The sequence below is a fragment of the Mustela nigripes genome, unplaced genomic scaffold (assembly GCF_022355385.1).
Source record: "Mustela nigripes isolate SB6536 unplaced genomic scaffold, MUSNIG.SB6536 HiC_scaffold_20, whole genome shotgun sequence".
Lineage (NCBI taxonomy): Eukaryota > Metazoa > Chordata > Mammalia > Carnivora > Mustelidae > Mustela > Mustela nigripes.
The window spans coordinates 332014-344213 of NW_026739436.1; the positions used below are offsets into that span (position 1 = coordinate 332014).

General features: G+C 36.3%; 1 protein-coding gene across 4 annotated transcripts in view; it reads right to left on the reverse strand.

Moving 5' to 3' along the window:
• The window catches only part of LOC132008035 (probable ubiquitin carboxyl-terminal hydrolase FAF-X), a 161853-nt gene that overhangs the window by 32819 nt on the left and 116834 nt on the right, over positions 1–12200 (reverse strand). For all 4 annotated transcript variants that reach the window (XM_059386433.1, XM_059386429.1, XM_059386430.1 and 1 more), the window contains 4 exons: positions 6163–6271; positions 5567–5713; positions 4722–4868; positions 105–327 (listed from right to left, as the gene is read on the reverse strand). In XM_059386433.1, the coding sequence (XP_059242416.1) occupies positions 105–327; positions 4722–4868; positions 5567–5713; positions 6163–6271 (626 nt within the window). The remainder of the gene's footprint in view (positions 1–104; positions 328–4721; positions 4869–5566; positions 5714–6162; positions 6272–12200) is intronic.

A 12200-nucleotide genomic window follows, 5' to 3' on the forward strand; every position in this document is an offset into this window, starting at 1 on the left:
TAAATAAAATCTTTATTAAAAAGAAATTTCCTAAAAGAAAAACCCAGAATTTTAAACATAGAAAGATATCAGAACCAAAAAACCTTACATGTTACAATACTTACTGGTTATTGCTGTGCCTATGTAATACATTTCAGTCAAACAGTCTACTATCTGTTTGAGGTTCCTTACACAGCCAACAGCTAATGCTACAAGTAGTTCAAAACCAGCACTGATGGTGGCAGGTGAACTACAGACTGGGATAGCCTGCTCAGCTGGCAGTTCTCCATTTCTCATACAGTGCAAGTAAACTTTGGAAGCAGGAAAGATGAAATCATCAATTAATTCCTAGAGTTGAAAAAAACAGGTCACATATTATTAGCAATATTTATTTAGGAAAAAGTGTACCTTGGAAGAGAATATTTTTATACTTAAGAAAATACTTTTTATATTTTAAAAACAAATTTGGGTTCTCAAATAATAAAATAAAATTCTGTTTTACATTATTGATTTTAATTAGGAAACACACAATTCTAGGTATTTTAGGTATAAAAGCTGACAACAAAAACATGTCTTTTAAATAAACCAATTTGTATAATGAAATGTGAGCTAAAATAAATGAATTAAAATAAAAAGAACACTTTCACTGAATTCTAAGACATACCAGTAAAAATTCATCAAGTATGACATAAAAAATGAAGTCTTCCAAGAAGTTTTCTTTAAAGGTCTGATCAAAAGAATTGAAATTAACTAAATAATTATAACAAATGTTACTCATTAACAATTTTTGAACATTGATTTACCATTATAGTTAACCCTTAAATAATGTAAGTTTGAATTACTTAAACTATATGAGTTGGAACCACTTATACAAGGGCTTTTTATCAATACATGTATTGGAACTGCTTTTTGCAGTTTTCAACAGTCTGAATGAAACTCACAGATGAATAACATAACCTAAAAATATTCACAAAATTAAAGAAATTTTATGTAATGAATCCTTAAGATTTATGTAGATATGTAGTTTATTTGATCTGTAAAGTATACACAAGTTAGAAAGAGTTATCATGTATTCAAATGTGTCCACACATGTACATGGTGCCGCTCCAGCCCAGAGGAATGTAGACAAAGATAGTCTTGAATCTTAATTGCTGAAAATTTAGTATGGTACATATTATGGCAGTTTCAGAGCCGGTTGCTAGTGTGGTGAGCTCAAGTGTTTTGAGCATTCTGTTGAAACACTGTGTGATGATAAGCATCACTATGTGAGTAGTCTGTGTCTTTTTTTTTTTTTTTTTTAAGATTTTATTTATTTATTTGACAGAGAGAAATCACAAGTAGATGGAGAGGCAGGCAGAGAGAGAGAGAGGGAAGCAGGCTCCCTGCTGAGCAGAGAGCCCGATGCGGAACTCGATCCCAGGACCCTGAGATCATGACCTGAGCCGAAGGCAGCGGCTTAACCCACTGAGCCACCCAGGCGCCCATGAGTAGTCTGTGTCTTAAATAAACTGGAAATCATAGTAAAAGAGATCTCTCACTGTTCTCATGTATTTTCATTGTGTTTAGTGCAATACTGCAAATCAAGAGGCCGTAGACAAATTCCCAGATACCATTAGGAAAATCACTGAGGGAAAAGGGTATCTGCCTGAGCACGTTTTTAATGCAGACAAAAGCTCCCTATTCTGGAAGAAGGTGTCACAAAGGAAGAGAAGCCAGCACTGGGATTTAAAGCAGGAAGGGAAGGCCGAGTTTCCTGTTTTGTGCAAATGCAGCCAGGCCTGATCAGGTCCTGCCCGTATCTATGAAAACTGCTTCCAGTCCCTGAGAGTGAAGGCAAGAGATAAACATGAGAAGCCTCTGTCTTGGCTGCACGTGAAAGCCTCGACAACAAAGACCCCGTTTCTGGACTGGTTCCATTGATGCTTTGTCTCTGGCATCAGGAAGTACCTTGCCAGTGAGCGACTACCTCCCAAAATTCTTTTGCTATTAGACAGTGGTGCTCATGAGCTAGACCCCGTGAGTTGAGGACCAAAGGTGTTAAAGTGGTCTAAGTGTCCCCAAACACAACGTCTCTAACTCATCTCCCAGATCAGAGGGCCATGAGGACCTTTAAAGTTCATCACACATGGCACCACATGAAAAGAACTGTCATAAGTGTCCCCAAACACAACGTCTCTAACTCATCTCCCAGATCAGAGGGCCATGAGGACCTTTAAAGTTCATCACACATGGCACCACATGAAAAGAACTGTCAGTGCTTGGAAGAGCACCCTGATCTAAAGAACATCATGAGAACCTGGAAGGACAGCTCCACTGAAGACGTCACCATTGTCACAGAAAAAACTGTGAGAACCATTAAGCCCCAAGTAACTCGGACTGGAGAAAACTGTGCCTGGGTGTTGTGTGTGACTTCACAGTCTCTACAACAGAGGCAATCAGCAAAATCATAAAACAGACTGTAGACATGGCAAGAAAAACCGTGGGGTCGGGGGGCGGAGCTGGGTGAAGAGTTTGATGATCTGAATCTTGGAGAAATTCAAGACCTAATACACACCGCCTCAGAAGACTTAACAGGAGTCAGTTTGATGGAGATGAGAACTCCTCAACCAGTGCCAGATGATGAGGATGGAGACACAGAGAAACGCCATGCCAGAAAACAGACTGATAGAGAGCAGTCTGGCAGAGGGCTCTGATGATCAAGATTGCTTTTGACTCCTTTTGTGACATGGACCCTTCCATGATACGGACATCAAAACCAAAGGAGACAGCAGACCCATATAGGGACATTTGTAGAGGAATGAAACAGAAGCAGAAAGGAAACAGCAGACCCATACAGGGACATTTGTAGAGAAAAGAAAAAGCAAGCAAGTTCCTTAAAGTTACACTGACCAAGCTCCTCTTCAGCCTACTCACTTTGAAGACAAGAAAGATGAAGACCTTGATGATCCCCTTCCACTTAGTGGGCACTAAATCATCATCATGCTGTACAGTTAATAAGCTTGTCTGTTGTGTCTGTGTGTGTCTTGGTGTGAAAATTTAGTAATCGCATGGCAGGAACTGCATCAGCTGTTTCATGTCATCAGCATCACTACGTATTCATTCTGTAGAACACTGTGTGCAAGACTCATCCTTACAGAGGCATAGAGAGAGTAAGATGTAATGTAAAATTAATAATGTGCCATGTTCTTACTGTTTCATACTTTGCTTTCAAAGCACTGCCTTACTCTGTAATGATGCCTCTCAGAATAGGAGAAGCTGGATATTAGCCTATCATCACCGGTACCGGTTTCTTCTTTAATGTATTTGTGTCCAATTTTGTATTATGAATGTGACTGTAATATCAAATGCCAAAAAACAAACATAGCACTTCATGTGTACTTTCTTCTTTTGACATTTTAAAAATACAGTACATTTTGGGGCACCTGCGGGGCTCAGTCAGCTAAGTGTCTGCCTTCATTTCAGGTCATAATCTCAGAGTCCTGGGATCAAGCCCCACACTGGGCTCCTTGTTTAGTGGGGAGTCTGTTCCTCTCTCTGCCTCTGTGGTCACCTTGCTTATTATGCTCTCTCTCCATTATAAAGAAATAAAATTTTAAAAAGAATATATGGTACATAAAAAACATAACACAAAAATAAGTGTTATCATTAGTTATCATGTCAGTAGGGCTTGTGGTGAACAGCAAGATATTAGTAGTTATTAGGAGACAAAAATTATATATATTGATTTCAACTATATCAGGTTTTGGGGCCTATAACCCTCTTGTTCAAGTGCCAACTATAATTTTAAAATCCCTCAAATTAAAGGAGGCAGATATTTATTTAAAAATCACTGTACTGGGGGCGCCTGGGTGGCTCAGTGGTTGGGCATCTGCCTTCAGCTCAGGTCATGGTCTCAGGGTCCTGGGATCAAGCCCAACATCAGGCTCTCTGTTCAGGGGGAAGCCTGCTTCCCTCTCCCTCTCTGTGGGCCTCTCTGCCTACTTGTAATCTCTCTGTCAAATAAATAAATAAAATCTTAAAAAAAGAAAAAAAAAAAGAATCACTGTACGGGCGGCGGGGCGGTGGGGGGGAGCACCTAGATTCCTCTGTCAGTTGAGTATCCAACTCCTGCTTTTCGATCAGTTCATAATCTCAGTGTTCTATGATTAAGCCCTGTAGGGGGCTCCACACTCAGTGGTAAAGTGCCCAAGATTCATTCCCTGTATCCCACCCATGCTCTTGTGTGTGCTCGATATCTAAAATAAAGAAATAAATGTTAAAAAAAAAATCACTGTATTATGCTACACAAAGTCAGTCTGTCAGAAAAGACAAAGACAATACAATTTCACTCATATATGGCATTTAAGAAAGATATGATCACAGGGGGAAAAAACAAAGGCTAACCAAGAAACAAAGTGGTGATTACCAGAGGGTAGGGGTGGGGAGATGGGTGAAATAGGTGATGAGGATGAAGGAGTGCATTGTGATGAGCACCAGGTGTTGTATGGGAGTGTTGAATGATTATACTGTACACCTGAAACTAATATTACATTGTTTGTTAACTGTAATTTAAATAAAAACTTAAAAAACAAAGAAAACCACTATAGCTTTCATAGTGATAATCAGTATTAGAAGATATTAATAAGATAAATAACAAAGATGGTCTCTCAATGCAAAATACTATAGCGTTCAATCAGATAGATTTGCTAACAAACATTTAAAAGGTCATGGTAAGTAGTATAGTGTCAAAATTTAGAACTTACTTTAATGAGATTAGCACCTCCTTTTTCACAACCAATATGATACTTTTTCTCAGGTGTTTGAAAGGCTAGTAACTCTTTTGTTACCCCAAGGTGACCTTCCAAGATTGGCTCTTCAACTCCTGTTTCACCTGTGTTTTTAACGTTATCCTGTGAAAGGAGAAATGTTAAGAAATGTAATTCACAAGAAATGACAACTTACAAGCAAGAACAAAAGGGAGCTGGAGGAAAGTGTTATCTCAGGTGTAATTATTCCAGCCCTTTCCATTCATGTGATTTCTCCTACCTATAGAACTCTTTCAACATTAAATGTGGAATTTTGTCCTAAGACACTGGCAATGTTTGGAGATATTTCTGGCTTTCACAAATGGGAGGGAAGGAAAGACATCCCTCATAATTAGAGGCTGGAGTGTTGCTCAACATCCTACAATGACTATCACAGCTCCTCAAAACAGGAATATTAGTAAAATGTCAATGTGCCAAAGCTGACCAACAGGAGAATGCTAACCTACAGTTTAAAAGCTATTCATTTCAAAAATATATTCTAAAAGAACTCTGTGTAAGTGAGAGGCACAGGTAGTTAAATGTAAATGCTAATCCATTAGACAGTTTTTAATGTCTTAACAAAATTAAGAATATTCTAAATATGATAATGGGAAATATAGGTAAAATATACCAAAATGGAGGAAACTGAACATCAGAATTCTGAGTCCCAACCGAAGTAAACTATTTGTATAAAATGAAACTAGCTGTATATTCTATTAACATAAATACTCAAAATCATAAAGCTCTCTTTTAATAGGGTGGATTTAAAACTGTTATAGTAAACCGAGTATTATACCACTTACCCTAATTCTTTTGAGCCAATCTATTTCATTGTTTAGAAGAACTTCAGCATTGGGTACACTGATATTGCTGTTGTAAGCATAATTAAGAAGGTGCTGTAGAAGAGTGAAATAGTCACCTGAATGTTTACCTCTCTCTCGTGCTTTGCTCTGAAATATAAATTATAATATGAATTTTCAAGTCATGTTCAAGATTCATGTTAATTTTTACAAAATCTAGGTAAATGGTAAAATGAAGTGGCAACACCTTATACCAATGACATAAAACACAATAAAACTGAATTCTACTTTTCCAAGAAACTATTTCTAAAATGCAAATAAAAATCAGTCTACAAACAGTACAGAAATTATTAGAACAGATTTTATTTCCTAAGCATAACTAAATCTTTCTTTTTTTAAAAAAAAATTTTTTTTAAAAGGAACCTCTACAACCAATATGGGGCTTAATCTTAAAACCCCTGAAATCAAGCAGCATAATCCACTGACTGAGCCAGCCAGATGCCCACATAAGCAAATCTTAATATTAAAACTGTACTTTCCTAAATGTTCCTGATTTTAAGAATGAATCACACTGATAAGTAAATTTAAAAATATCTCACCCCCAAAATGGTAAAGAGCAGAGTAATGAAGAAAAGTAGAGGCCTGTGTCCCATGCAACATCTTGTGCACATTAAAAAAAATTGCTCCTGTGCCAACTGACGAACAGTTCTGAAATAAAAACATTTTCTATTTAATGTATTACACTTATGAACAGAAAAGCTCCAATGAATTATTTTGATACTGGGTTATCTTTAACAGGGTAGATAACTTGCAAAAACACAAGGTAGTAACTTATAACTCAACACTGAGATAGGAACATAGAATAGTTAAACCTATCTTTCAGGAAGTGAAACCTCAAGTTGCAACCATAGTCTGGAAACTACGGGGTATAGTGTCTTCATGTAAGACTTGACCTAGTTTTTAGTATGCACTGATGGTGGTGATGATGAAACATACAAAGAACAAACATATGTGAATAAGTGTAATTATTTGCAGGATATTCTTTAAAATGTCCTTTGGAAAAACCTTAGATAATGCTTTAGAGACAATAGAAAATGTAATTTAAATTCTATTTCTGGCCTCTCAAAGAACCGTTTTCAAGGAATTGTGCTTTGAAGTAAGTAATTCATGGAAACTCAGCTAGGTGAGATTTTTCAGTGGTTCTCAAATATGACCACCAGATGAGAATCATCAGCATTATGTGGGAAACTGTTTGGGAATGTCTTAAAAATACAAATTCTTCAGACCAATCTATACTTTCTGATTTAGAAACTCTGGAAGGGAGGCCTAGCAATCTACATTTTAATAAGCAATTTCAAGGATTCTGATGTAAATCAAAGTTTGAGGATCATTTGAATGCTATCTTGTTTATATATTACCATGTATTTAACAAATTTCAAAGTCAGTAATTTCTGTACCAGAATTTCATCTAATTATTATCTGCATCTTTAAAAATGTTCAATAATGTGTTTATCTCTCTAGAATATCTCGTTTATTACTGTGATTCTGGAATCAACAATTTAAGAGATGTTCTGTGAGAAGCTATTAATTTGGCAAATGCTACTTGTTTATAAGCCAGATGTAACTCCCATTTGAGTATGAGAAATTAAAGTTTTCACAAATTTAGGAAGAGCTTCTCTTTTTCTCTGGTCAGGATAAAACAAAGCCAACAAAATCAGCTTTAAAAACTACTTAATAAGTACAACTGTCTCAGTGAAAAGATTCTGCAAACAACCACGGTGCTTCAAAAAAACTCAGCTGGTCAGAAACAGTCTCTGATAAATGCACCTACTAGAAACATTCAGTTTCACCTGAAAGACTTGTATCTACAAATAACATCAACCTACTGACACCCGTGCAAATCTGCCAATGCCTGAACTCCATTATGTATCGTCTGTTTATTCAGAAAAAGTGCCTAGCTGGTAGAGCTCCCCTTGCTATCTATCCTTAGTGATAATTCCATTTTTGTCTTTTTATTTCAGCTGCTGAATAGTGATTTCAAATCTCTGACAAGAGCAGGCTCCCTCATGAAGAGAGAGTCCGCTATTAAAAACAGAGCCTATTTAGGTGCTAAATGGTGACTTAAAGAGCACTGTAAGTTACATTTTGTATCTGTGGTAAATGCCATGCTTTTGTCTTGATACCTGCTAGATCTCAGAAATAAATTTATGGTTCAAATTTGAAGGATTTTAAGTTTTATGGTTTCAGCTGACTCTTCTACCTACAATTTAGTCCAGTAGCACCACTTACTTTTTAAAATATTCTTATTGTTACGTATTTATTTTCTTGTGCATAAATATATATATATATATATATATATATATATATATATATATATATTTTACCCTTTTTGGAAAAAGAGACTAATTAAAACAAATACAAGATGGCCACATTCTAATTTTCCTAGAATTTCCTCAAAAGGTAAACATCACCTGATTACTAATCTTATTTAATAACTTAAGAATAAAAATTCTGCCAACCCCAATCAGAGCCCCTGAGAAATGTTCCTGATTGCCTGCCAGGAAATCATTAGCACCTAAGAAAAATTTTATCAGGTATCCTAAGAAAAATTTTATCAGGACCAAAAATCCAAAACAAAACAACTTTGGGTATCAATGATGTGGCGCAGAGTGTGAAAAGATACGTATGCTTTCTATTTCAAGTCCAGATTAGTGGCTCCGAGACCAAGGATCCAGTTTTCTTGCTCCTCTTCTTTCAGTTGCCCTAGAATGGAAGCTGAGATTTCATTGACCACATTACTGTTTCACAAAAGTATTAATAAGAAATGAAGAAGACAACAAGGAGAAGAAATAATACATGCTGAAGTTTCAGTAAACCAGATTACCAGCCAGACTTCAATGCCTTTAGACTTGCCCAATTGTAAGGCTAAATAACTTTCAAAGATCTTAAAAGTCCTTCTAATCGATAAATGCCAAAGACAGGGTTCAAAAAACTCTCCAAAATAGTAACTAAATTGTTTCAGATATATGTCTCATTTTCACAATTTTCTGTAGGAATGTTTCAATACATACTCCAAATATCTGAGTTCCCCATTAAAAGGTATATATTGCCAAAATGACTTAAAAAAGTATGTTAACTACATGAGACTCATTTTAGATATAAAGACACGAAATTAAAATGAAAAGCTAATTTGGGGAAGATGCTTGAATAGAGAGTACCAAGAATCCATCTATCAATAAAAAAAGCTGTCTCATGTAACAACAGCAAATGTTCCAGAAACAATGGTCTGTCCTCCAAATAATAGAGATATGTGTTTTGATTGTTGTTGCTGTTCTGATCATGTAGGCCATTGTTCAAGCCATTGTTCAAATGCCAGTCCATTCTGGAAAACCATTTCCCTTTGGTTTAGCACCTCCAGAGCACTAAAAACGGCAGACAGATTTTCCCACTTCACTTTTCTGTTATCCTATTATGTGTAACATGACATTTTAGGATTAGGACATTCAACAGAAAACACATATATGGGGGAATTTAGGAAAGTGACCATATATACCCAAGGGAGGCAACAGTTTCAGAAAATACCTATGAAAACCTTCAGTATACACTGCAGGCAGATTCTCAGACAAATATAGCATATAACAATAATAACACCAAAAGCAAGCAAAATTGTGGAAAAGGAAAATGTGGTTTCCAGAATTACAACACTGTGTATTTCTAATACCCAAATACACAATGTATAAAAAGAACCAGGAAACCATAGCCCAGTGAAGGAAAGAAGTCAAAGGAAAGTCCAGTGAAGGAAAGAAGTGAACAGAAGATGTCCCTCAGAACAACCAGATGCTGACTTTCAAAACAAGTAATATGAACAAAAAATAAAACTCTCCAGTATGTGTAGGTGGCTCAGTTGGTTAAGTGTGTGCCTTCAGCTCAGGTCATGCTCTCAGCATCCTGGGATGGGAGTCCCACATCAGGTTCCTTGCTCAGCTGGGAGTCTGCTTCTCCTTCTGCCTGCCTCTGCTTGTGCTCTCTGACAAACAAATAATCTTTTTTTTTTTTTAAAGATTTTATTTATTTATTTGAAGAGAGATCACAAGTAGGCAGAGGCAGGCAGAGAGAGAGAGAGAGGAGGAAGCAGGCTCCCTGCTGAGCAGAGAGCCCGATGCGGGACTCGATCCCAGGACCGTGAGATCATGACCTGAGCCGAAGGCAGCGGCTTAACCCACTGAGCCACCCAGGCGCCCGACAAACAAATAATCTTAAAAATAATTTAAAAAACCCCACAACAAAACAAAAAATAAACTCCCTTAATAATGCTCAAAGAATGAAAAAAATACGAGAGTATCATCAAAAAAGAGGTAGGTATTAAAAAAAAAACAATAAAGAGACAGAAAAATAAAAAGAAACCCCCTTTTATAAAAAGTTGTGGAGCTGCAAAGTGCAAGAATAGAGAGTACCAAGTTTAAGAAATCAGCAAATATAATGTTAGGACAATTATAACGACTGTGTCAGAAGCAAAAAGAATGAATGAAAATGAACAGACCCTAAGAGGCCTGTCAGATACCATCAAAAAGTATCTGAAGATAAAAGAAGATACAAGATACAAGAAGACCAACATATGCACTGTTAAGAGTGAAAGTAGAGATGAGAAAGCACCACAAAGATTTGAAAGGCTGAAAAATTTTCCCCACTTGAGGGATGAAATGGGCATATTATATCTATATATATAATTATATCTGAACTATCAAAATTCAACAAGAAAGAATGTTGAGAGTAGCAAGAGAAGCATCGCATCAGGTACACAGGATTCCCACTAGGATTATCAGTGTTATTTCTCATCAAGGAGGCCTTCAACAAATAAACACCAAGTGCTCAAAGAAAAAAAATTATCAAGCAGAAATACTATGTCTGACAAAACTGTATTTTAAGTATGAGAAAGAAATTAAGATGTTCACAGATAAACAAAAGCTGAGCTTGTAACTTAATCATGAAACTATAAGAAATCTTCCTTTAATCCACATGGATAGGTAGCCCATATAATAACATGGATTTCAAAAGAGAAAACTAAATTTCTCAGATCTTATGAAAGAAGATTTCTCTAGAGAAATGTAACTCAACACAGAGAAAAAAAAACAAGGACAGCGGGGCGCCTGGGTGGCTCAGTGGGTTAAAGCCTCTGCCTTCGGCTCAGGTCATGATTCCAGGGTCCTGGGATCAAGCCCCGCATCGGGCTCTCTGCTCAGCGGGGAGCCTGCTTCCTCCTCTCTCTCTCTACCTGCTTCTCCGATCGCTGTCTGTCAAATAAATAAAATCTTAAAAAAAAAAACAAAAAAACAAGGACAGCACAGTAAATTTTACCCTTTGACAACCAATATCTATAAGAGGAACCCACCTTGCACCTCCCCACACACAGCTCATTTATCTAATAAATAAATCAAGTTCAGCTTTCAGCAAAAATTAAAAGACACACTAAAAGAAAAATGAAAAACAAACTTTGAAGGAAGGAGCAAATATCAGAATCAGATAGAGATATAGCAAAGATATCAGAGTTAGCAGACTAGGAATCTGAAAAATGTATCATTAATATGCCAAAGGATCTAATAGATAAAATAAAGAACATGTAAGAACATGGGGGCAATGTAAATAATATAGCAGAAATTCTATCAAACTAATGTTATAGATATGTCACTGTAACAGAAATGAAGAGGGAACTGTAATAGGCTCATCAAGCTATACAACTGAAAAAAAATTATCAATGATCTTGAAAAAATAAGGAGAAACTCTGAAAACTGAAATGCAAAGAAAAAAGAAAAAGGTGAAAAAATACCAGGAATCGGGAGACAACTACAAAAAGTAAAACACGGGATGCGTGTGTGGCTCATTTGGTTGAGTGTCTGCCTTCGGCTCAAGTCATGATCCCAGAGTTCTGGGATCCTGCATCAGGCTCCTTGTTCAGTGGAGAGCCCTGTTTCCCCCTCTGCCTGTCATTTCTCCTGCTTATGCTCTTTCTCTCTCTCTGACAAATAAAAACTTAAAAAAAAAAAAAAAAAGGAAAACATGGGTAATGGGGTACATAAGAAGGAAACAAAACATTTCAACCAATAACAATGGAGAACTGGCCAAAATCAGTGACACTCTGAAGTCAGTGATCAAGGAAACGGAGAACACCAGGAAAACTAGTACCAAAAACATCTGTGTGTAGGCATTTCATATTCAAATTGCAGAAAATCAAAGAAAAAGAGAAAAATCTTGAATGAAGCAAGAGTAAAAAACCTTACCGATAGAGGAGTAATAATAATTACCTTGGACATCTTTTCAGTAACCAGGAAAGCAAGAAGAGAATAGAGTGAAATATTTAAAGCATTGAAAGAAAAAACTCACCAACTTAGAAATCTGTATACAGCAAAAGTATCATTAAAAATTAAATGAAAAATAACACTTCCTCAGACAAAAAATAAGGAAAATTGCCAGGAGACTTGTCTGCAAAATGTTAAAAGAAGTACTTAAGAAGGAAAATGATACAAGTCTGAAATTTTAATCTCTACAAAGAAACAAGGAACTTCAGAGAAGTACTAAATTAAGGGGAAAATAGTTTCTTTTCCTTTTTCTTAGTTAATAGATAATAATGTGTTCAAAATAA